Source organism: Rhinolophus sinicus, linkage group LG13 (assembly GCF_036562045.2).
Source record: "Rhinolophus sinicus isolate RSC01 linkage group LG13, ASM3656204v1, whole genome shotgun sequence".
In the NCBI taxonomy this organism is placed as follows: Eukaryota; Metazoa; Chordata; class Mammalia; order Chiroptera; family Rhinolophidae; genus Rhinolophus; species Rhinolophus sinicus.
Genome location: NC_133762.1, coordinates 27622555 through 27647661, shown reverse-complemented (window position 1 = coordinate 27647661; position 25107 = coordinate 27622555). Strand labels below are relative to the sequence as shown.

At 43.4% G+C, this 25107-nt stretch overlaps 1 protein-coding gene across 1 annotated transcript in view; it reads left to right on the top strand.

Moving 5' to 3' along the window:
• The window catches only part of EYA2 (EYA transcriptional coactivator and phosphatase 2), a 217741-nt gene that overhangs the window by 137035 nt on the left and 55599 nt on the right, over positions 1–25107 (top strand). The window contains exons 7-9 of the mRNA XM_074317592.1: positions 385–562; positions 9604–9746; positions 16169–16252. Of these exons, the coding sequence (XP_074173693.1) occupies positions 385–562; positions 9604–9746; positions 16169–16252 (405 nt within the window). The remainder of the gene's footprint in view (positions 1–384; positions 563–9603; positions 9747–16168; positions 16253–25107) is intronic.

The following is a 25107-nucleotide window of genomic DNA, read 5'->3' as shown; positions in this document are numbered from 1 at the left end:
TCCATTGTTCCTTGGAGAGGCCCTTCTGAGATGTGTGTTTTATTCCATCCCAGCATTTCCCCAGTAGAATTCACTCCAGTCCCCACTTAGAAGCCTCGGAATTGGCTACTATCTCTTCTTCCCTTCACTACCCCACTGTCCTACTCCCCAACTGGTATCTCTTTCACCCCCCAAATACGCTAATTGCTCTTGGATCCTTCTCTCAGTGTCTGCTTCTGGGGAAAGTCCCTGCCCTCATAGAGCTTTTATTCTAAGGGGAGACAGGGACAGAGACAGTAGACCCACCTAGGAGGCCCCCCGACTTCATCAGCCTGTGACAGGGCGACCTGAGGCCCACGCCCAGGGAGGCTTCCTCACTCACCGCCTGTGTGTTCCCCTTTCCAGGACTACCCTTCCTACCCCGGCTTCCCTCAGAGCCAGTTCTCCCAGTATTACAGCTCCTCCTACAACCCTCCCTACGTCCCGGCCAGCAGCATCTGCCCTTCCCCCATCTCCACGTCCACCTACGTCCTCCAGGAGGCATCGCACAACATCCCCAACCAGAGTTCTGAGTCACTTGCAGGTATGTACCATCACTGTCACGTGGTCATTCATGGCTGTGGTCTGAGCTCTTATAGGAAGGAGGGACTGGACATCGGCTCCAGTAATGAACTGGTCACCCAAGGGCTAAATCCAGCGCTCAGCTATATTTTGTTGGCCTTTCTCTGTGTGTGTGTGTGTGTGTGTGTGTGTGTGTGTGTGTGTGTGTTTAGTTGAACCCATGTTTAAAAGTCAGAAATTTTTACCTAAAAATTCTAATTTTTCAACCTGTGGAACCCACCCAGATTATGGGCAATATGTGGGAGAATGCACATCCTGGCCCCTTGGTGGTACACATCACCAGCCTATGGATTCATTCATTCATTGCACAAATCTTCTACGCACATTTGTCCTCTTTTATGAGATGGTTTGGGTTTATCCACATTAAATGACATGACAGCAATAAGTTAGAACGTCGAAATGGAAAGAAATAACATTGTATATTGTTCTTTTCTTGTCTTTCCTGAAACCTACTGGTGTTACGGAGCTCTGTAGGACCTAAGCTAGCTAGCATGATGGTGTGTGGATATTCGTTCAATAAATATTAATTGGTTAATGGTTAAAAAAAGAACAATAGCAAATATCTACCTCTGGAGTTCCTGGAGTTCTTGGTGTAGTTGTTGCTTCTGGCTCTTATACTTTCGCTCCCTGGGGACAAGTTAGTTGTCCTAGATTTGGTGATAAATGGAGACAGCATGACCAAGCATTTTTAGTCAACTTTTGAGGCAGTTTAGGACTTGAGTATTGATTTTGGTCAGTGTGTGATCTCATCACAGGCTACTTAAGGAATGCATGATACCTATTTAACAATTTCCTAATTGCTTTTTTTGAAGGATGTGGAATTTAACAAACTTTTCTTGGTCATAATCCTGAAGTATCCTGCTTTTCAGAATGTGGCCTCTCCAAACTGGATTCAGAAAGGAAATATAAGCATCTTTAAGCAGATGCCCCTGGGTATCTATAATCTAATGGTTATCTGGATTCCAAAGACGGACTTCACAAGAATTTGTGTTATGTGAGAAGGTCTTTTTTGTTCCTCATCAGAAGCGAACATAAAGCCTCCTTGCATCTCTGAAATTTGTCTTTCTTGTTTCCCCCTGTTCTTCATTTATTCATTGGTCTAAGGTTCAACGATACGTGGTTGAGATGGTTTTTACTGTGTGTCTAACAAACTCACATAAAATCTAATGACATAAATAATTGTCAGCTATTATTAAGAGGCAAGATCGCTTGCCTCTTCCCCCAGTGTTTGTTATAAAGGAAGGGCACGTACGCATGTGTATCTGTGTGCACACGCGCACACACACACACACACACACACACACACACACACTCACTCATGCACTCTCTTAAACTTTCCCATAAAAGCTCCACTTTTGAAATTATCCAAGATCTCCTTGAGTGGTTGGTTCCAAACTCCAGAGGCCCAGGGGGTTTATATATTACTGACAGCTCACACACACTCTGCATTGCCTGATGCTCTTCTCCACCCTCAGCCCCCAACCCCCAGCCCCACTGCAGTGCCATCTGCACTGACATGCATTAACAGTTAGATGAAGCCCCAACAATTTGCAAATGATTGCAGGCCAATTTGCTGATGCAGAAGGCAAAATCTGAACATTTGATGCCACTTAAGAGAAAAGACAAATCATTAGTAGGTGTTGAAGAAATATTTTCTTTAAACATTTTTAAGTACAATACGAATTACCTCAAAAGAAGTTGGAGGGTTTTTGGTTTGTTTGTTTTTTTTACCTTCTGAGATGGTCCCGCTCTGTCAGTAGAAGGAGAAAGGTTTCAAATCTCTCAAGAAGAAATCTGGAACACTCTTCCATGCAGTTTTGGCAATATCTACCAAATTTTAAAATGCATGTACTCTTTAACTTAATTTTTCTACTTCTAGATATTAACTCTGAAGATAAATTCCCAATTGATACAAAGACTTAAATAAAAGAGAATGTTTATTGCAACAGCATCATAGCAAAAGACTGAAAACCATGTGAATATCCATTAACAGTAGTTGGGTTAAACAAATTATAATGCGGTCATCAGCTGCATACTCTCCATCTGTTAAAAAAGAGTGAGCTAGGTATATCTACACTAATATGGGTCTCTGAGCAATGGTGAGAAGTGATAAAAGGTGCAAAAGAACTACAAGTATGATAGGGTCCTGGGTTGTTCTTTTAAGTGTCAGTGTAATTTAATACTCATATTTGCATAGGAAATTTCTGGAAGGATTCAAAAGTAACTGTTAACATTTTCTCTGAGGAGAGAACTAGAGTTAAAAGACTAGATATAACAGACAGTCTATAGTCTACTCCACTCAACAACCACAAAATACACTTTTTTTTTTTTTTTTTTGAGACATTTACCAAAATAGACATATTCTGGGCCTTAAATCAACTTCCATTACATTTAAAAGGGTTCAAGTTATACAAATAATGTTCTCTGAAAACAGTAGGGCTAAATTAGAAATAAATAACAGAAAGAGTTTTGGAAAATTCCCAAGTATTTAGAAGCAAAATAATACACTTAATAACTCGTGTGTAATAGTTAATTTTGTGTGTCAAGCTGACGGGACTAAGGGATGCCCCAATCACTGGTAAAACATTATTTCTGGGTGTGTCTGTGAGGGGGTCTCCAGAAGAAATCAACATTTGAATCAGTAGACTGAGTAAAAAAGATGGCCCTCCCCAATGTGGGTGGGCATCATCCAATCCATTAAGGGTCCATGTGGAACAAAAAGGCAGAGGAAGGGCAATTTCACTCACTTCTTGAGGTAGGACGTCCATCTTTTCCTGACCTCACACATTAGGGCTCTTGGTTCTCAGGCCTCTGAACTCAGGCTGAAGAGTACCACTCACTGCCTTTCCTGGTTCTACAGCTTGCAGATGGCAGATAGAGGGAATTCTCAGCTTCTTTAAGCATGTGAGCCAGTGCCTATTATATGTATATGTAGATAGATAGATGATTGATAGATAGATAGATAGATAGATAGATAGATAGATAGATAGATAGATTACCCTGACTAATGCACCGTGGGTCACAGAAGAAATCAAGGGGAACTTAAAAATTTATTTTGAACTTAATGAGAATAAAACACAACTTATCAAAAATTTTAGGATGTCACTAAAGCAGTATTTAAGGGAAATTTATAGCACTAAAGGACTATATTAGAAAAGAAGAAAGGTTTCAAATCAAAACCTCATCTTCCACCTTAAGAAACTGGAAAAAGAGAAGCAAATTAAAATCAAAGTGAGCCAAAGAAGGAAAACAATAAAGATCAGAATGGAAATCAGTGAGATCTGAAAACAAAAAAACAATAGAGAAAATCAGTGAAACCAAAAACTGGTTATTCAAGAAGATCGATAAAATTGATAAAACTCTGGACTGGCTGATGCAGAAAAAAAAGAGAAGACATAAATTACCAATAAGATGAGAGCAGTGACATCACTATAGACCCTACAACTATTAAAAGGATAATAATGCAATTTTGTGAATGACATCATGCTAATAAATTTGACAACTTAGATGAAATGGGCAAATTCCTTGGAGGACAAAAACTTCCAAAGCTCACTCAAAAGACCTAGATAATCTAAACAGGCCTATATTAAATAAATTGAATTTTTTATTAAAAATCTTCCCACAAGGAAATCATCAGGCCCTAATGGCTTCACTGATTAATTCTACCAAAATTTAAGTAAGAAATATCAGTTCTACATGAATTCTTCTAGAAAATTGAGGAAGGACTGTTTCTCAACTCATTCTTTGAGGCCAGCATTAACCTGATGCCAAAACCAGACAAAGCCATTATAAAAAAAGAAAACGATAAAAATAGATACAGACTTTCTGAACAAAATGGTAGCAAATCAAGTTCAACTATGTATTAAAGAAGGATAATGCATCGTGACCAAGTGAGGCTTCTCCCCAGAATACAAAGTTGGTTGAAAATTTGAAAATCAGTATAATTTGCCATATTAATTAACTAGAAAGAAAAACAAAAGGGTCATCATGATAGATTTTTTTAAAACCATCTAACAAAATCTATCTTCTCTTCCTGATAAAAATCCCAAATTGGGAGTAGAAGGAAATCTCCTTTACTAGAAAAAGATATGCTATAGACTGAAAGATCGTACCTCTGCCCCAAATTCATATGTTGAAGCCCTAATCCCCTAATATGATGGTTTTTGGAGACGAGGTCTCTGGGAGAGTAGGCCATAAGGGTGGAGCCCTCACAAATGGGATCAGTGCCCTTATAGAAAGAGATGTGAGAGAGATGATATCTCTCCCCACCATTTGTGGCTACAACGAGAAGTCCATCTACAAACCAGGAAGAGGGCTCTCAGGAGGAACCAAATTGGGCAGTTCATTGATCTTAGACTCCGCGGCCTCCAAAATTGTGAGGAATAATTCTCTGTTGTTTGTGTCACCCAGTCTATGGTATTTTTGTTAAAACAGCTCCAACTGACTAAAACAGGACAGCTACAACGACCCCCAAAAGATCAGAAACAAGACAAGGGTGTCCATTCTTACCAGTTCTATTAAACATGTACTAGAGGTTCCAGCCTTGAGGCAAGAACAGTCAATCAAAGGCATCCATATTGGAAAAGAAGCAAAAGTTCATGAACTAAAAAGAAGTAAAATGACATGATGACCTTTGTAGAAAATTGGGTAGAGTCTACAAAACGGCTACTAGAACTAAAAAGTTGAGTTTGGCAACATTGCAGGGTACTAGGTGAATATATAAAAATCAATTGTATTTCTACATGCTAACAGCAAATGATAGAAAGTGCAATACTTTTAATGCCATTTACAATAGCATCAAAAATATGAAATACTTAGGGATAAATCTGACAAAAGATGTATACACTTAAAACTATAAAACACCAAAGAGAGAAGTTAAATATTTTAATAAACAAAGAGACATATACCTCATTCATAGGTCAGAAGACTTAATATTGTTAAGATGTCAATTCTCCACAAGTTGACCTATCGATTTGACACAATCTCTGTCAACATCCCAGGCTCTGTTGTAGAAATTGGAAAGCTGATTCCGAACTTCATATGGAAATACAAAGGACCTAGAATAGCCTCAACATCTCTGATACAGAAGAACAAAGTTAGAAGGCTGATACTACCTGATTTTAAGACTTATTACAAAGCCACAGTAATCAAGATAGTATGGTACTGGCGTAAAAATAGACAAGAAGATCAATGGACCAGAATGGAGAGTTCAGAAATAAATCCTCATGTGTATGGGCAACTGATTTTTGACAAAGTTTCCAAGACAACTCAATGGAGAAAGGATAGTCTTCTCAACAAAAGATGCTGGACCAACAGGATATCTATAGTCAGAAAAACTGTTCTTCAATCCATACCTCACATAACATACAAAAATGAACACAAAATAGATCATAGCCCTAAATATAAAACTATAAATTTCTAAGAAAACAGGAGACAATCTTCGTGACTTTGAGTGAAGCAAAGAGTTCTCATCTATGATACCAAAAGCATGATCCAAAAAGAAAAATAATGATATGAATTGGACTTCATAAAAAATTTAAACTTTTGCTCTTCAAAAGATGTTGTTTGGTGAATGAAAAGACAAGCCACAGTCTGGGAGAAAATAATTGCTGAGCGCATGTCTTTATATAATTGGAGTTATCCAGAAACAGAACCAGTGGGGCTGGGGAGAGGGAGAGACAAAAGGAGATTTATTATAATAATTGGCTCACGTGGTTATGGAAGCCAACAAACCCCAAGATCCGCCTTCTGCCAGCAGGAAAAGAAGAAAACCTACAAGTGTAATTCAGTCCAGGTCAGAAGGCCCGAGAACCAGGAGCTCCAATGTCTGAAGGCAGGAGAAGATGGACGTCCCAGTTCAAGAATGGAGAGAATCCACTCTTCCTCTGCCTTTTTGTTCTTTGGACCCTCAATGGTTGGATGACGCCCACCCACATTGGTCAGAGCAGATCTTCTCAGTCTACTGATTCAAATTCTAATCTCTTCTGGAAACATTCTTCCAGACACACTCACAAATAATGTTTTACCAACTATCTGGGAATCCCTTAACCCAGTTAACTTGACACATGAAATGAACCATCACACACGTGTATCCAGAACATATAAGGAACTCTCAAAACCCAAGAATAAAAAAACAACCCAGTAAAGAAATAGGCAAAATATTGGAACAGACCCTTCACCAAAGAAGATACGGGGAAGGCAAAAAAGCACATGATTAAGATGCCAGTCTTAGTCATGAAGGAAATGCAAATGGAATCCACAATGAGATGCCAGTGCGTACCTGCTAGAATGGCTATAATCACAAAAACCAACCATACCAAGGGTTGGCAAGGATGTGGAGCAACTAGAACTTTCTCACCCTGCTGGTGGAAACGTGGGATGGTTCAACCACTTTGGAAAATAATTTAGCCGTTTCTTACAAAGTCAAACACAAACTTTACCATATGACCTAATAATCACACTCGTGAAAAGGAAGGCTTATGTCCATGCAAAGACTGCTATGTGAATGTTCATAGCAGCTTTATTCCAACCAAAAAACTAGAATCAACCCAACTGTCCACCCACAGATGACAGATTAACAAAGTGTGGTATATCCATATAAAAGAATAGCACTCAGCAACACAGAGGAATGAACTATCAATGTACATAACAACATGAATTGAATCTCAAAACAATTGTGCTGGCTGAAAGAAGCCAGACAAATTATACACACACACACACACACACACACACACACACACACAAGTGACTCCATTTATTTAAAACAAATGGAGTTTGTTTTACAGTACAAACTAACTGATAGTGAAAGAAAGCAGACCCATGGTGGCCTGGGAAGAGAGCAGAGGAAAAGATTACAAAGGGACCATAAGGGAACTTGTGGAGATGCTGGATTTGTTCATTGTCTTGGTTTCACAGATTCATACGTATGTGAAAACTTATCAAATTAGGTACTCTAACTACCTGGTTTATTATATGTCGATTATACCTCAGTAAAGCTTTTAAAATAACTAAGGAAACGCATTTTTTTTAAAAAAGACAAAGAAAAAGAGTAAACTGACTCCAAGAAAGGTTTATATAAATTACTGTAGCCTATGTACCTCTGACTATGACCTAGAACTTGGACGCTTCTTTCTCAGGACTATATAAGATTGGGAAAAGGGTTGTGTGTTTTTTGGCATCCCTAATAAATTGGCTCCACATACACCTTATGTAGACATTTCTAGGTAGCTGATGTTTCCCCCTCTTTTTAATAATATTTGCCTGGATTTTAATGGGGTCTACAAATGTTTTCTAAGGTCCCATAGCCTTTGACAGACCAAGTAAATCAGGATAAACCTTATTTACATGACTCTTAAGCATCTGCAAATTTATTTACAGCCTATTCCTCATCCTCCAGAAGAAAGTCTTTGCTAGGTTGATGTTTGGGAATCTCTAACTCTGTATCCTGAAAATGATGGGGAGTTGGAGACGGCCCAGCAGTCCTGACAACTCAAAATCACATCTTTTCTTAGTATGTCCTTAGTCTGCTAAGAAGTTTTATAAATATTATATAAACAAAGTTCTGTCCTTTGGGTTTTGGAGGGAAATAGTCCTTCCAAGATAGGGGAAACACACACACACACACACACACACACACACACACACACACACACAACTTAGTCCATTGCCAAGTATTTTTAGACAAAAGCATTTCCCCCTTGATGATCCAAGAACTAGTGATTATGGAAGGAGAGATGGAGTCCACAGGATACATTTGGGAGCTAAACAAGCAGCTGTAAACTGAGAAAGTGGGATGGGATTGTCCTCTCAGGTGCCACGCTGGATTATAGTTCTGTCGCTCAAGTGACAAGGGCAGGCCCCAAATTTTAGTTCTGGCTCTACCTCGGATATGCAGGGTTAACAATAGACTTCCGACCTCTCGCTAAGCCTCAGTTCCCTCATTAGTTCAATAAAGATAATCAAGGCTAATCAAAAGCTATGTATCTAAAACTTGCACGCGTAAGAAACAACTCAACTCGGATGCTGGCTTTGGGACCCAAGTGCCACGAGGGTGCTGCTCACTTGTTCAGGGTGTGAGCTTGGCAGCCCCTCAGTGCCCGTGTCCAGAAACACCACCGCGATGAGAAGCAGCAGGTGCCTGCCCTCTGCCCTGCCCCTTCTCACTGGTTTTCATGTGTATGTGAATCTAGTAGAGCCAGATCTCAATTCACATCATTTATTGACATCTAATTGCCAGCCCTGTGCTGGATGCTTTCAAGTATATAATGTCATTTAATTCTCAAACGGACAAAGCTCTTAACAAGTAGACCTTAAAGCACTTGCTTTGAAGAGAGAATGGAGCAAGCTGCATAGGAACAGGAACATGGAGAATTCTCCCCCATACCTCCCACCATCACCCCCACCCCTGCCCCATTAACCCCAAAGGAGGGGTCTCTTAATGGGTGAGGCCCAGCTACACAGAAATATTTATTTTCTTCCTCTGTTAGTCAAGGGATTCTCAGGCTTTAGGATATACAGAGCGTTGTAAATGCAAAACGCTGTTCACTGTAATTTCAGCTCCCCCAGCAGCCCCACCCTCACTGCTCACTGCTCACAGGGTCTCAGATCCCTACGCAGACGTCCCTCAGCCATGAGGCCTTCCCTGATTGGCCTCGTATAACTTAGTGACCTCCCATCCGATGTACTCTATAACACATGTCCCCACCGGGCATATTATATATTTCCTTATTTGTCTAATGTCTCTCCTGTCCCTGGAATCTGGGTTCTGTGAGAACCAGCACCTGGAACGAGGTCTGTTGAATAAATCTTTGCTGGATGAATGAATGCTCATGAATGGCCATTTAAAGGGCTCTCTGGAGTAATTTGGATTCTGAATGGTCTTTGCCTTTGGTGCTGCCTTTGGGACGTACCACTTTGGCGGTACATGGTTCTGGTGTGATATTTCTTAGGAGAAGACACTCGGCAAAGCTTCTGATATGTCCACCTTCCCCTTTCCTCCACCAGCTGAATATAACACACACAATGGACCTTCCACACCTGCCAAAGAGGGAGATACAGACAGGCCGCACCGGGCCTCCGACGGGAAGCTCCGAGGCCGGTCCAAGCGGAGCAGTGACCCCTCCCCAGCAGGCGACAATGAGATTGAGGTAACTCCCACGGCCTCTCTGTGCCTTGGGGAACGTGATCTCCATCTGTGACCCGAGCAGGAGAGTGGGGGACAGAGTTTTGTCCAAGTACATGGGGGAGAATGGCTCTTTGTGTTCACAAAGTGCATTGACAGAGAAAAGAGCACTTGGAGGAAAATTGGGAAGAATTAGATTGGCCACACGAAAGCACTGTTGACTGATGGGCTAGGAAATGTGACCCTGGAAATAGTAAAGAACGGTGGTTCTCAAACCTAGTAACCCGCCACAGAATCATCTGGGAGCTTCTGCAAACCCGGACTGCCGGGCCCATCCCCAGAGTTCCCAATTCAGGGGGGCCTGAGACTTTGCATCCCTAACAAGTTCCCAGATGCTACCAATGCAGCTGGGTTGGGGATCACTCTTTGAGATCCCCCATAAAGACAATGGCCAGTGGACCTTCCCTGCCGGGTAGAGTGGTTCTTAACCCTGGCTACATATTAGAATCACCTGGGATGCTTTTTAAAATACAGATGCCCAGGCCTCAACCCCAGAGTAATTAAATGAACATGGCAGCGGTGGGGCGGTTCTCAAAGTTCCCCTAGTGATTCTAATATGGCTTAGACGTTTATCTACCTGGGGACAGGAGGCTGGCTCGAGCGAGTGTGCGTCGTTTCTCTGATTCTGAGTTTCTCAAAGAGTGGTTCTCAACCTGGGCTGTACCTTAGACTCTCCTGGGGAGCTTTGAGAAATCTTCATTCTGAAGCTGCACCCAGATCAATGAAATCAGATTCCCTAAGGGTAAACCCAGGCATCAGGATTTTTAAACTCCGCAGGCAATTTCAGTGTACAGTCCAGGCTGAGAACGGCTGGTGTAAAGGATGCACCGATCTTTATTGTAATAAAGCAAGTGCAGGATTATTGGTCAGGCACTGACATTTTCCCAAAACAAGCAAACAAAAAAGAACAGCATGCCCGAGAGAAGGGGGAGGGTACTAGTGAGGACAGAGGACAGACAGACACGCAAAAAACAGATCGAAGCAACAGTTATCAATCAAGAGAGGAAAACGGCATGTACACTAGTTCGTACTTCTTTGCAACAGGCAGTCATTTGTTGGCTTGAGTGTGCCGTGGGTGTGTGTAGAGTATTTCAAAGCCAGTGTCGGTGCCAAGAAATCCAAATGCATCATCATCACATCCCTTTTCATAATCCTGTCCAATATATGTAGCAGCTACAAAGCTTGAGCCAGTTAGCCCAGTAACTCAGATTTGCTAAGAAATACCATTTTCATCATTTCCTTAAAATCAAGGTAATTTTGACTCTGAGTTCCCATCCCATCTGGGTGGTAGGAAATTCCATCTCATTACTGGGGCACCTCCCCTCCCAGAACTGCATGAGAATCTCAGGGTTCGAGTGGTCTCAGAAATCAGACTACAAACTGCTGACGTCCGACTTGGCTTGGTCACTGCCACCTTCCTCACTGTCAGTGCCTGCAGTGGTCAGTGAAAGTCCAGCCGTTCTCTGGGGTTTCCATGCTATACACCGGCCATACACAGCCGTGCTGAAGACAAGAAACTCAGAGTATGAACTGCAATCCTTTGGTTGCAAGCAATAGAAACCAGTTCCGGTTACTTAAGCAAACAGGAATTTACTGGGAGGAAGACAGAACCAGGATGAGAAAGAACTGTAACAAAGGCCATGCTGAGGAATCCAGGAAACCTTCAGGGTGCCAGGCCCTGCTGGAGAGTGAACCGTTTGAAATTCTAGTGTTACTTCACTCGATGTTTGATTCCAAGGAGACTGCATCCCACTGGCCTGGCTTGGGTCTTACGCTTGCTGCCAATTGACACTCCCACCCAACAACGCACAATAGGCAAAGAAAACGAGCAGCTCTTATCAGGAGGGGGTGGATGCTGGGGGCACAAATGACAAATGCCCACCGCCAGGACATTTGACATGGAGCCAATCTTCACTACGAGGGCTGAATTACTTCACCAGTCTTCACAATTAGGGCCGTATCTGTTGTTTACGGCTGGTGTGTGTTCCAACCATCCTAGGTGTTAAATATTTTGAACATCACTTCTGTCCCCTGCATTTGATCAATCTCCAGCAGCCATTTCCTCTGAGAGCTTGACCACCCTGGGGACCTGCCACAGAGCAAGTGTTTCTACTGCTCCTGGACTATTCTCAGTCCAGGGTCTTTTGTTCTGGCTTCTCCTCTTATTCTTAAAGGCCCCCACCTTCCAAAATTGAGGAGCCTTCACACAGTTCCCCTCAACAAAAGGCAAGAAGGAAGTTTATTGACCTCAGGTTGTCCTGGCTTTCTGCCCTCCCATATTCCTGAGGATTTTCTACCAGCTTGAAGTTGCAGAGCTATAGAAGTCATGGAGAGCAAGCCATACTTTAATATTTAAAAAAAAAAAAAAATGCATTCGGTCACCTCACATGATTTCTGCTCTTGGTAGGAGATGGTGGGGGTGGAGAGACATTTTTCCATTAAATGGCAAAGGAGGTGGGGGTGGAATGGAAGTCAGGGACTATGGGGTGCTATTATTCTGGAAACATCTGCTTCTTGATTCCAGCGTAAGTACCACTGGGCAGGAATGGTTGAAAAGGTGTGAGCTGTGTTTCACTTCTGTACTTAATGTCAGCATGGAGGGTTTGCACGGGTCACACCTCTTAAGTCTTTGGCAGTTTTGCTAATGACTGAAGCCCACGAGAGAGAAATTATGTGGAGAAGTGGAAAGGAGGAAAAGTCTGAGTTTGTATTAGTTAAAAATCCCTTGGCTGCAGGTGCCAGAAACCAACTTGAGCCAGCTTAAACGAAAAAGCAGAATTTATATTAAGGATACAGGGATTCTCATAGAACCCAAGGGCAGGGCTACAGGGGAGTGTCAGCAAGACACCAGAGGTAGATGGGGCAAGAAAATGCATTTACACCTTCTCTCCCCACAAGCCACAGTGAAGGTGCTAGAATCGACAAGCCATAGTGACTTTCCAGTGTCCTCATGTACTCTTCCCAGGCGTGGTTCTCCTCAGGCCCCTCATTCTGCTTCTGACTGAGGCCAGATCCTGCAAACACGTTGTTGTTCCATCTCTCACGCCTCTGTTCCTCTCTCTCTGCAGACTCGCCTTCCCTGTCCTTCAGATCATATGTCTACCAACATGACCCAAACACAATGAATGTCTATCTAGACCCCAATTTTAAGTTCCCAAGGAAAGGCCTCTGACCTAACTAGCGTCAGGGACCCACGCTGGCCCAGACCCCAATGGGTAGGGCTTAGGGTCACCATCAGAATGCCACCCAAAACCTACCCACTAAGCATCTAGGGCAGGGAAATAGCATGGTGGGCCAGTGGGGAAGAGGGACAGAGCTTCTTCAGAGGGGGTGTCATGGGAAAATTAGTTGAGCCTGCATTGAATTTGAAAATATTCATGGAGTTTTTAAAATTCTCTCTCCAAAATTTCTAAGTTTAACTGATCCAACCCAGTTAATTCAGATAAATTAGGCTTAGCATATTTAACCCCCAGAAGCCCTCCTCAAAAACAGTGGTTTTCAAACATTTTTTTTCACCATGACCCATAGTAAGAACTGTATTTAATATCATGACCCAGCACATACATATACATAAATATAACTAGACAAAAAAAAAAAATCACAAAACGCTACTCAGGTCTGCTAATTGTTTGAAAACCCCTGCATTAATTGACCTTTTTCCTTCTACCTACACCCTTCTCTTTGTTTTTAAAGACGTGGCAAATACTAATACGTAAATACAGCCACTGAGTTCCAGAAAGGTTTCAAAGGTGGCCCACTGACAATGGCACACTGAGTAGGTATTTGCACCCCCCTCCCCTCCGCTGCCCAAGCCCAGCCACACAGATGATCAATCAGGCCCTTTGTTCTTAAAAATAATCATCACCAAAAAAATGAGGAAAACCAACAGTATAAAAATATAAGATAAATATGTAGGACAAATGCCAGGATAAATATGTAAGATAAAGGTCAAGAAAGGTAATTTAAGAAACAGCAAAGAACTTTGAAAAATTCTGATTGGTTTCCTTATAAAGATTCAAAGAACTCTTGCAGCCATAAAATAAGAAGTATAAGCTATTGGGAAAGGAACACTCAGAGGCAAAGAGTTACTATAAATTTTAAAACGTCAGTGAGAATCGAAAATGGAAGAGAAAGTTTAAGAAATCTCTCAGAACATAGATCAAAAAGACAACATTTTTTTTTTAAAGATATCCAATATCAATCCACAAGGTCTAATTTGACTATTGGAAATTCCAGAAAAGAGAAAACAGTGGAAAAGATGGGAGGAAATTATTTCAAGAAATAAGATTGAAGACACTTAAATGCTGAACACTATGAATAAAAAAAGACCACACCTAGATATATCCTCATGGAAATTGAGGATACCAAGTATAAAGAAAAATCCTTTAAAAAGCCCTAAAGGAAAAAAAAACCTCAAAGGACTGAGGACAAGTGAAACACCAGACTTCTCATCAATCATGCTGAGCACTACAAGATAATGGAGGGATTCTTTCAAAGATCTAAAGGACATTGTTTTCCAATTAGAATTCTGGACCCACAGGAGCTGTAGAGCAAAATAAAGGTACCACCAGATATGCAAGAATTCAAGAAGATTATTTTCCATGCACGGTTCTCAGAAGAAGCAACTTAACGATGTATTCAACAAGCAAAACAAGGAAGAAAACCAAGAAAGAGATTTGGGATCCAGGAAACGGTGGATCTGACCCAGAAATAACAGTAAAGGGAAGTCTCAGAATGCTAGCTATGCAGCAAATCTAAGGATGACCCAGTCTGCATTGGAGCATTCTGTCACTGAGGATGGATATCTTTGATACAGAGGGTGTGGCGGAATTTGAGATTCTAGTGAAGACACCTTATTAGAAACAAGAAAATAAAGCAACTGATAAACTCCAGCAAAAATAACATGTTGCTTGATTCCTATGTGAACACACATAGAGATATGGCATGATTTTAATTGGGATAGCGTGCAAGAAAGGAGAATGCACATGACCTTGATGGCAGAAACAGTCTCCTTCAAGTGGCTCTGGGGTTAGGACATTGGACACACAGAGAAGGAAGTGAAATTCTAGCACGTTACTTGGCTCTGCAGTGAACAGTTATCACAAGATATAAGTGGTCTTTTCTAGTTACCAACTTTAAAAATCAATATCTAGACAGAGCACAGAAGACTTGAGTATAGTTATAAAACTAAATACACAAGACTGTCTGTCCACATTGACAATGCAAAAGTAAAGCTAGAGCTGATAAATATCAGAGAGGGGAGGAGGTGGGGAAACGAATAGAGACACCAGTATCCAGTATCTTCCAGAGTGCGTTTACTGTGCTAACCAAGAGAGAATGTCCATAGCTGATGGAATGAGAAATAGAAGGGTTCACGTGTGTGAAAATATAAAGTTCTGGAGAAATCGTGGAGATTACCATGAGCTAAACCCAAAACTTCCAGATTGCTAAGTCGAAAGATATTGTCTAAATTTGGCACATCAAATAAGTAAAGGTCGGGTCTGGACCAGTGGCTCAGGCAGTTAGAGCTCAGTGCTCCTAACTCTGAAGGCTGCCGGTTCTATTCCCACATGGGCCAGTGGGCTCTCAACCACAGGGTTGCCAGTTCGACTACCGCAAGGGATGGTGGGCTGTGCCCCCTGCAACTAGAAAACGGCAACTGGAACTGGAGCTGAGCTGCACCCTCCACAACTAAGACTGAAAGGACAACTTGAAGCTGAACGGCACCCTCCACAACTAAGATTGAAAGGACAACAACTTGACTTGGAAAAGTCCTGGAAGTACACACTGTTCCCCAATCAAGTCCTGTTCCCCTTCCCCAATAAAATCTTTAAAAATATAAAAAATGATGCTGTCGTAATTGGATATCCATGTGCAAAAAGATGAACTTACACCCTTACCTCACACCACACAAAAAATAAAAAAATAAAAAATAAAAAAATAAGTAAAGGTATAAATATGTTATTTAGAATTGTGGAGGTAACCACCAGAATTGCTGAAAACAGACATGGTCAGAAGTAGCTGGACTGACGGTGAGCTGTGACTGTAAAATGGTAGTATTCATTTTGTCAAATGAGTTATATGATTTTTATTACTGTGTTTGGATTGAACCCCTGTTTTGAGCTGTTGTGTGGAAGGCAAAAACAGGCTTCTTGGTTCTGGCATCTATTGGGTTGATAGGAGCTCAGAAATTGGCCATCAGCATACTCTTTACACAGCTGAGGTTGGATGGGGACGCAAGGACACATCAGTGAGTTGCATGTTTTATAACTTAAAGATAATGTTTTTCAAGACTCCTTTTTCCTCCAGAGAATTAATTTCTGCAGACATTAAGTCAGATGCAAGTGAGTCCATTTGTCTCCATTCTCTTCCTCTCTTTCATCACAGCGTGTGTTCGTGTGGGACTTGGATGAGACAATAATTATTTTTCACTCCTTACTCACGGGGACTTTTGCATCCAGATACGGGAAGGTAAGACTCCATTTGTCTCTTTTTTTTCCCCCCAACATGACTGTCTGTCCAGCTGATTTGTCCTGGGAATTGTGGGGGGCAGTTTATGAGGCGGTTTCTCCAACAAAAGCTGCCCCTTTGGGTCCGCCCAGGTTTGAGAACGCCTGTGGAATTTTCCCTTGACATGTGAAAATTTAATTAGCTTCCCCTTCTATTGTCTCCCATGCCTTTTCTTCCAACACATGAAGCATTCAGCGTCCACTTAATAGGATATAAGCTCATAGTCGTTGGCTGTCTCCCTCCTAAGAGGGCTAGGGTAGGTTGCAGCCAAAACCAGTAATCCTAGCTAAAATACGAGGTAAAGTCTTTTTCTTCTTCCCTGTTGTTTATCTTAGTGTCTCCAGCAGATGAATTTAATTTTCCTTCCATTTTTCTGAGACGAGGGGGAGGCATTTTGTCAGCTCCGGTATGGATCTTAGCAACAGCTTTGCAAATGTATTATCGACAAATTATGTTAGGGAACCATCCCAACATAGTAGAATTCTGGGTGAATGCTCTGGGCTGAATGGTGGTGAATGGAAGAAACGTTGAAACCGCCTGAACAATACAACAATTAACCCAAGTGCTAAAACCCAAAGCCTGCCGATTCTTTGCATTCATGCTGAGGGCTTCCCAACACACATGTGGATGCTCCAGACGTCTGCCATCTCTTCAGGGAGACAGGTGGGGGTGGCGGGGTGGAGCTTCAGAGCACGGGCAAGTTACAGTCTCATCCGAGGTGAGCAACCTGCTGGCAGCTGCTTCCACGCCTGAGTAGGAACCATGAGACTTACCAGCGACTGGAAAATATTTCTGTTTCTGTTTAGAGACCAGGAATATGATTTGACATCACCTCATGGCTTTTCCAGCTGCTCGTGTTTTTTTATGGGAGTTATAACAAGCTGGATGTGTAATTAGCAAGATAGATTTATCGTCTGCCATTATGTTGTAAAGAATATGAAAATGGTGTTGGTGGTGCAGAAATCTCTTACTGTGTAGGAATGCTGTTAATATGTCTAGCAGTGCCTGCGGGAAATCCGGCGTGCGTTTTTGGACTGTGCGTAGCTTAGGTAAAGGACGGCAGAGTCAAGAGCTGCTGAAAACACCTAAGAGTGGAGTTGGCTGCCATGGAAGAAAATTGGGTTGCCCCAAAGGGGCCACGATAGTGAGTTGCTCTCTAGGTCTGGGTGTTCCGTGGTTTTTCTAGCCACCCTGGTAAAGTCACCTTCCCTAAAAGGCGTTCTTTCACTCTTCTTTCCCTTAGAGATAGCCCGCTCTGAAGTTCTACGGCTCCACGCAGCAAGTTGGTTCCTTAAATTGTGTAGGGCTTTGTAATCTTAGGCATGATTTTGGTGTTTGCGTCTCACCACCACTCCTTAAACCAAATTGTGGGCTCCCTCAGGACAGGGACAAAGCCCAGAGGCCTTTGTGAGCCCCAGGTCTCCTGGCCCCTGTGATTCCTCATTGCCAGCCACCTCTCTCCAATCCTACCACCTAAGCCCAGCTACCTTCACCTCCAGCTACCTCCTCTCTTAGCTTCCATTCTTGCCCTTTACAGCCCCCTCCAGAGGGATCATCCCAAAATGCAAGCCTGATTAGCGTCCTCCCCAGCTGAAAAATCATCGGTGGCTTCCCGGTTGACAAACCCTACCCCCAGCCTCCAGGGCCCTTGATGAGCTGGCTCTTGCCCCCACTCTCCAGCACCGTTTCCTACTACTCATCCTGAGCTGCTTTCTGTCCTCAAACCTGCCATGTTCTCTCCCTTATCCTCTCGGCTTCTTCCAGAAGCAGAGCTTCAGACAATCAGAGAGTGTGGGTAGTTTATTTGGGGGTAGATTTCAGGAAGCATCGGATGCAGAGTGGAGAATTGAGACAGGGAAGGGAAAGCAGCCAATGCAGTGTGCATAAATGGTTTCTGCTGTGGGTAACTGGGGCTTGGTCCCACGGGGGACCCCTAGGAGACTGTGGAACACACCTCAGAGTTGACCCACCAAGGAGGGAGGGTGGTAGGATAGTAATCTACAGATTCCCTTCCATCATGGGGTGAGGGCTTCTCCTAGGGATGTGACCTCCCTGCCCTCTGGCCTAGGGCACATGCTAACAGTAGAAAGCCTCCGCATGTACAGGAATGGTAACAGCTGAGGGGGTCTGGGGGGAGGCACATTGGAAGACTGCTATAATCTAGAATGTTCTAGAAAATTATTTTACTAAGTCAAATCTTACTTACCTTTCAGTTCTCATTATAAATGTAGCTTCCTCCAAGAGGACTTTCCTAACCACTCCCCTCCATCTAAATTGCATCTCTCCCCATAACTATTTCTCATTTATATTATAATCTTGCCCTTATTGCCTGTCTCCCTTCTAGGCTATATGTACCGTGAGGTCAGGGACCATGAACATTTATCAACCCAACTAAGTACAGAGCATGGGTCAGAATTGTCCAATAAATTTTTGTTACATGAATGAATCCGGGCAATTCACTAGAATGAGAGCCGCAAGACGACAGGAACTCTTTTTCCTGTTTTATTTATTGTTTTACCCCAAATGCAGAGAACAGTGCCCCCCACATAGTAGGCATCAAATATTTGTGGAAGGGAGGGAGGGAGGAAAGAAGGAAAGGGGGGAAGGAGGGCAGGAAAATAGCATCAAAACAAAAAATTTCTAACTGGTGGCCACTGGCCAAATTCAGCCTGCAGACATTTTTTAGTTTGGCCCCTTGAGTGCTTGAAAAAATGTGAATTTGTCGCCAACATTTAAAAATCAGGAGATTGCACAGACCAAAACTATCCAGATTTCCAACTCTTCTTGAAAACTTAGAAAATTTGGCAATCCTGCATTCCCAAGGGGTAGCAGTCAGCAGGAGCTGAGTGGCGACTGCCCTCTTCGCAGGGGTGTATGCTCTCCAGCCGATCCCCAGCCCCCACCTGGCCTGTTTAACCCGTTTATGGCACCCTCCTGACCCTATTGGCATCTGAGTGTCAACATTCATTTTAGAATTACAGAACCACAGAAGGTATGAGCTGGAAGGACCCAAGGCCATCATGCTCAATTCATCTCCATGGTACATAAGGAGAAATTGAGGCTGAGAGAGAGAGATCACCCAGGACAGAATGAGAGTCAGACCCCAGGCTCACTTGCCTCCCTATGTGCTCCCAGGATGTACAGGGAAAACTGTGAAAAGCCTTTGGGGCCTACAGATGTCCTGTGCAATCTTCACTACTCTTCTGGAATTTTCCACTCCCTCCTCCAGCGCTCTCTTAGGTGAGGAATGAGTTTTGGGGGTTTTTTTTGTTTTTGTTCTTGTTTTTTGTGTGTTTTTTTAATTTGCTAAATCTAGCAACCCTTAGAGAGATTCAAAATAACTGGCTTAAACAAGATAGAATATTTTCCTTGTCTAGCAGTCCAGGTATAAGCAATTCAAGCTGATAAGGCTACCCAGCACCAGGGACCTTCTGCCTGATTCTCTGCCATCCCTGAAGCATTGCCCTCATTACCAAGATAAAACATAGCTCACTCCCATGTCTGTACTCCAGCCAGTGAGAAGGGAGAACAGAAAAAGGGGAGTTTACCTCTCTTTCTTTTACTTTATTTTTACTTTTTTGTCCCTCTCTTTAAGGGCCAGACCCAGATGTTGCACATACCATTTGTACTCACATCCCATTGGCTGGAACTTGATCACATGGCCACATCTAGCTGCAAGGAAGTCTGGGAAATGTAGTCTAGTCACATGACCCCTCAAAATTTAGAGACTGTTATTCTGAGAGGGCGAAATGAAGAATGGATATTGGAGGACAACTATTATAGCAGTTTCTAGCACAAAGTACCATGTAATAAGAGGAAGAACAATGAACAAATTATTGAGGAAAAATAAAATTAGTTCAAAAGGCCTAGAGGACAACTAGATTTATAAATCTGAAGCTCCAAAGAGAGGTCTGGGCTACAGCTGATAAACTTGGAAGTCAGAGAAGTATAAAAGACCTAGAGTAGCAGAAGTATGAGCCTCGTTTTGCAGACAGAGTAACTGAGAGAGACAAGGAGGTTATGCAGTCAGGGCATTCATAACAGAACTAAAATGCATGGCCGTCACTTTGGGCCCATAGCTCTTTCTTTTTGTGCTTTTCCAGTAGCTGCAGCCACATGGAGCTTATTATTAACAGCAAGTATCAAGCAAGACTCTCACTTTGAAGCACAGAGTATTTAAGCTACAAAGAAAGCTATAATGATTGGATCACAAGAAATAAAAGAGCCAGGGAGGGGTATGTGGGATTCAGGTTGGTCTGGATCCAGGAGCTTAAGCAATATTCTCAGAGCTTGGTGTTTCTGCACCCCTCAGCCAACTTTCTCCATGTAGTCACTTCCTCTCAGCAATCCCAACTAAGAAAGGAGACTGTCTGCTTCCCAAATTCCAGCACAATTCCCAGGCTTCAATCTCACTGACCCAAATTGGGTCACATACGCATCCATTTGCCTCTGATTGGCCAGCCACTCCTGACATGGAGAGAGCAGAGGAGCAGGTCAGCTCCATCCCAACCAAATGGACGAGGTGGGGGAGGGATGGGTCCCCAAAGGAAACTGAAGTGTTCTTTTCAGAAGAGGGTGAGGACTGTGGAGCTTCCAGAATTGGTTCTAAAGGCCAAAAAACCCTCTGGACGTCCACGCCAAGGACCAGCAGCTCTTTGCTTGTGGCCATTGTGTTGAGAACTGGACAGGAAGCCGAAATCATATCAACTGTGGTCCCAGCCAAAGGGGCGACTCACTGTTTACTTAGGGAAATAAGACCAACAGAACTACAGTGATTAAGGGATGATTCAAAACAGTGTTTGAGTTTTAAAACAGAAACTGGGCTCTCTTCCTGTTCCCAATCAGAGCATGTGCTGCTCGAAGCTGCCATCTCTCCACTTCCTGTCCATCTCTTCCTACCCACTACTCAGAGCCAGATCATCCCTTTGGTAGCCGTTCCTCTCTGTATCTTGTGGATCCATTAGAAATTCCCTGGAGAGCTGGAGCAGCCAGTGATTGCTGCCTCTTTCCTCACCTCTCCTCCTCCTGACCCGCCTCCCTGAAGTCCCTGCACTCTATTTTTTCCAGCTGGGGTTAGGCACATGCAAGGTGGTCAGGAGTATTTGCCTGTGGCCAGGAAGGGATTCTAAGAGGGATTCATCAGCTGTCCTCCCTGGGGTTCATTGTGGGTCGATCCTGACTCCCCCTTTCCTGCCTTGCCTTCCAGGTATCTCAGTGCCAATCGGAAGCTCAACTCTAGAACCAGTTATGTGTTTTGTTTAATAACAGCTTGATGGAGATATAATCACATACCATAAATTTACCATTTCAATGTGTACAATTCAGGGGTTTCTAGTATATTCACAGAGTTGTACAACCGTCACCCACTACCTAATTTTAGAATGTTTTCATTACCCCATACCAATGAACAAACATTCCCCTTTCCCCCCCACAGCCCATGGCAACCACAAATCTACATTCCCTTTCTATAGATTTGCCTCTTCTGGAGATTTCTTCTATATTGAGTCATACAATATGCGGTCTTCTGTGACAGGCTTATTTTTCTTAGCACTGTGTTTTCAAGGGCCGTCCGTGCTGTAGCGTGTATCAGTACTTCATTCCTTCTTATTGCCACATAATTTTCCATTGTACCACGTTTTGTCTGTGCATTCATCAGTTGATGGAGAGTTGGGTTGCTGCCACTCTGGGCTATTTTGAATGACGCTGCTGTGAACATGTGTGAGTAAGTTTGTGCAGGGATGTATGCTTTCACTGCGCGTAGGTATATACCCAGGAGTGGAATTGCTAAGTCATGTGGTAACTCTAAGTTTAACATTTTGAGGAATTGCCAGACTGTTTTCCAGAGTAGTTGTACTATTTTACATTCCCACAAGCAATGTTAAGGGTTCCAGTTTCTCCACGTTCTCACCATCACTTGCTATTGTCTTTCCTTTTTGGTTATAGTCCTGTTTGTGGATGTGAAGTGGTAGCTCATTGTGGTTTTGATTTGCATTTTGCTAATGACTAATTATGTTGACTAACTAATAATGTGTTCATGTGCTTATTGGGCCATTTGTAATATCTGCTGTGGAGAAATATCTACAGTACTCAAATCCTTGGCCCATTTTTAATTAGTTTATTTGTCTTTCTATTATTGAGTTGGAAGAACTCTTCATATATTCTGGATACCAGTCCGTTATCGGATTTGTGATTTGCAAATATTCCCTCCCATGCTGTGGCTTGTGTTTTTCACTTTATTTATAGTGTACTTTGAAGTATCTAAAGTATTGCAGGGGGAAAGGGTTGAAATTAAATTTAAGGAGAGGTGGCCAGGGAAGGAGGCCTCATGGAGAAGGTGACTTTTTAATGAAAATTTGAAGGAAGTGGAGGAACAGATACAGGGTGGAAGACCAAGGGAGCCACCAGTGCCCAGGCCGGATGCAGTTCGCTTGGTGGATTTGAAGGGCAGCAAAGAAGCTAGCGTGGCAGCAGAGCAAGCGAAGGGCAGAGTAATAACTCAGCTGGCTTTTACTCTGAAGTGGGAGCCATGGAGGTTTGGAGTAGAGGAAGGACAAGGTCCGAGTTATATTTTTAAAGAATCCTCTGGCTGATTCCCTAGGGAGAATCGACTCCCTAGAAGGACAAAGTTGGAAGCAGGGAGGCCAGGAAGGAAGCTACTGCCACCATCCAGCTGAAAAGTGATGGCTGTTTGGACCGGGGAGGTAGAGATGGGTGATGAGAAGTGTGGCAGTCTGGATGTATTTCAAAGGCAGAACCAACCACAGGTAACGAATGAACAGATGAACGAAGAAATGTGATCCCTTATTCTCACCCCCTAGGTTACAGAGATGCCTATTTTCTCTGCAGGGTCTCCCTCTGAAGGGACCTGATCTCTTCTCCCTCTGTTGCCAGCTAGCGAGTTCCTCTTGAACAAACTCTCCCGTTTTTCGCACATTCACTGTATACCAAGTACTGTGCTGTGAATGTTCTTTTTCTTAATTTGAGCTCAAATGCATTGTTGAGTTATTCGCTTTGTGCACATGGGCCTCTTTCTTGTTTCACATAGATGCAAATGTGTGTTTCCTTTTAGACCCTCCCTGTCCCCTCTCCTTGCTTTCATGTGCAGTTTGTTTCCCTGTAAAATATGTATTTTCTTTTTATGGGCATTTATTTGTTATGTACATAAACGGCATTGTTTTAATACTCCATGCTTCTCATGTTTCCCCCTCCGCACCCTTCAGCATTGCCATATATCCAACTCTGTTGCTCCAACTCAGTGGTTCTCAACTGGACACAGTTTTGCCCCACCAGGGACATTTGGCAATGTCATACACATTTTTGGTTGTCACGACTTAGGGTAGTACTACTAGCATCTAGTGGATGGAGGCCAGGGATGCTGCTGAACACCCTACTGTGCACAGTTGGGCCCCCCCACAGAGAATGATCTGGCCCCAAACTTCCCTAGTGTCGCTATTGAGAAACCCTGCCTTTCTGCTTGACTGCAAGTTCCCACAGCATGCACTGGGTCTGATGTATTCATAGCTTCATCCCCGGGCACCCAGCTGTGCCTGGCACATCCACTTGACAAATATTTGTTGAATAAACAAATAAATAAATAGCTTGTGGGCAGGGAGTGTTCGGCATGTGTTATTGCAAGTACTGCAGAAATGAGATTCCAGGGTGCCTGCCCTCCAGGGAACAAATATCCACGCTTGTGACAAGACAGGGGCCTGTCAGCATCTCTCCAGGGCCTGGATGCTGGGTGCCAGCCTGGCCTGGCCTCACCCAGGGCATGGCCCACAGCAGGGGCTCAGCAAAGGCTGTGGAGTGTTGAGCAAGTGGCCCCTCGAGGCAGACTTGGGAGCAGGGACCTTTCGACAGGTGGGCGACATGGGATGGAGCCAGATGACCCTTGCTGTCTCCCTAAGCAGAATCCTATCCGAAGTTTCCTTCCAGATCACCCCTTAAAGGGCCAGGCCCTGCTCTATCTAAAGAGATTCGAGGTTTCAAACTGGCAATCCAGGACCAAATCTGGCCTGAAGACAGGTTTAGTTTGGTCCCCTGGCATTTCCTTAAGTTTTAAACTCATTGCCAATATTTTTAAATCTGGATATTTTATATAAAAATCTAGATGTCTTACTTCTCTTGGAAAATGGGAAGGTCTGGGAACATCAGGCCTGAGTTTTCAAAGAGTGGGGACCCTTGGACAGGACGTGTGCCCCGGGGCCACCTCCCCGCCCTCATTCCCTGGAGTGGAGCGTTTCTCACTCCACCTGGGCTCGGTGTCATGGAGCTGCTCCCTTCGTGCACAGTGCCTCCGTCACACCAGGTCGTGCCCAATGTATGTGGGGTATGTAGGGCTGAGATTACTGGTCCCCACACCCTCCAGGTCCTCTGTGTGTACTCTGGGATGCAAGGGTCCCTGCTTCCCTCCAGCTGGATTCCAAGATTTGTCAGGTGGCTCCAAACCATGCCAAAATCCAGGCTATTTATTTGCTAAAGCTGCTCTGTCTTGGGAATCTGTTATCCCAGCTGCGGACTCTGTTCCCTCAGTGTGGTTGCAATCCCTACCGCTACCTCCCCCTCTCCCAACAGATGGAAGAGAAGCAGTGCTCCTCATCCAATGTCGCGTCCTCAGCAAAGTGTCTCCAACCCTCCTGATTAGGTCAACACGCCCTGTGGGTGGCTCTCGGGACCACAGCATTCGCCACAACACAGTGGCAAGTGTCCATTTCTTGGTGTGACTATTTGATTGTAGAATAACACCATCATCATCGTTATTAAATGGCTGGGATTGAATTGTCGTTATAGTAGCACGGTTAAGGCGCCACCTTTAT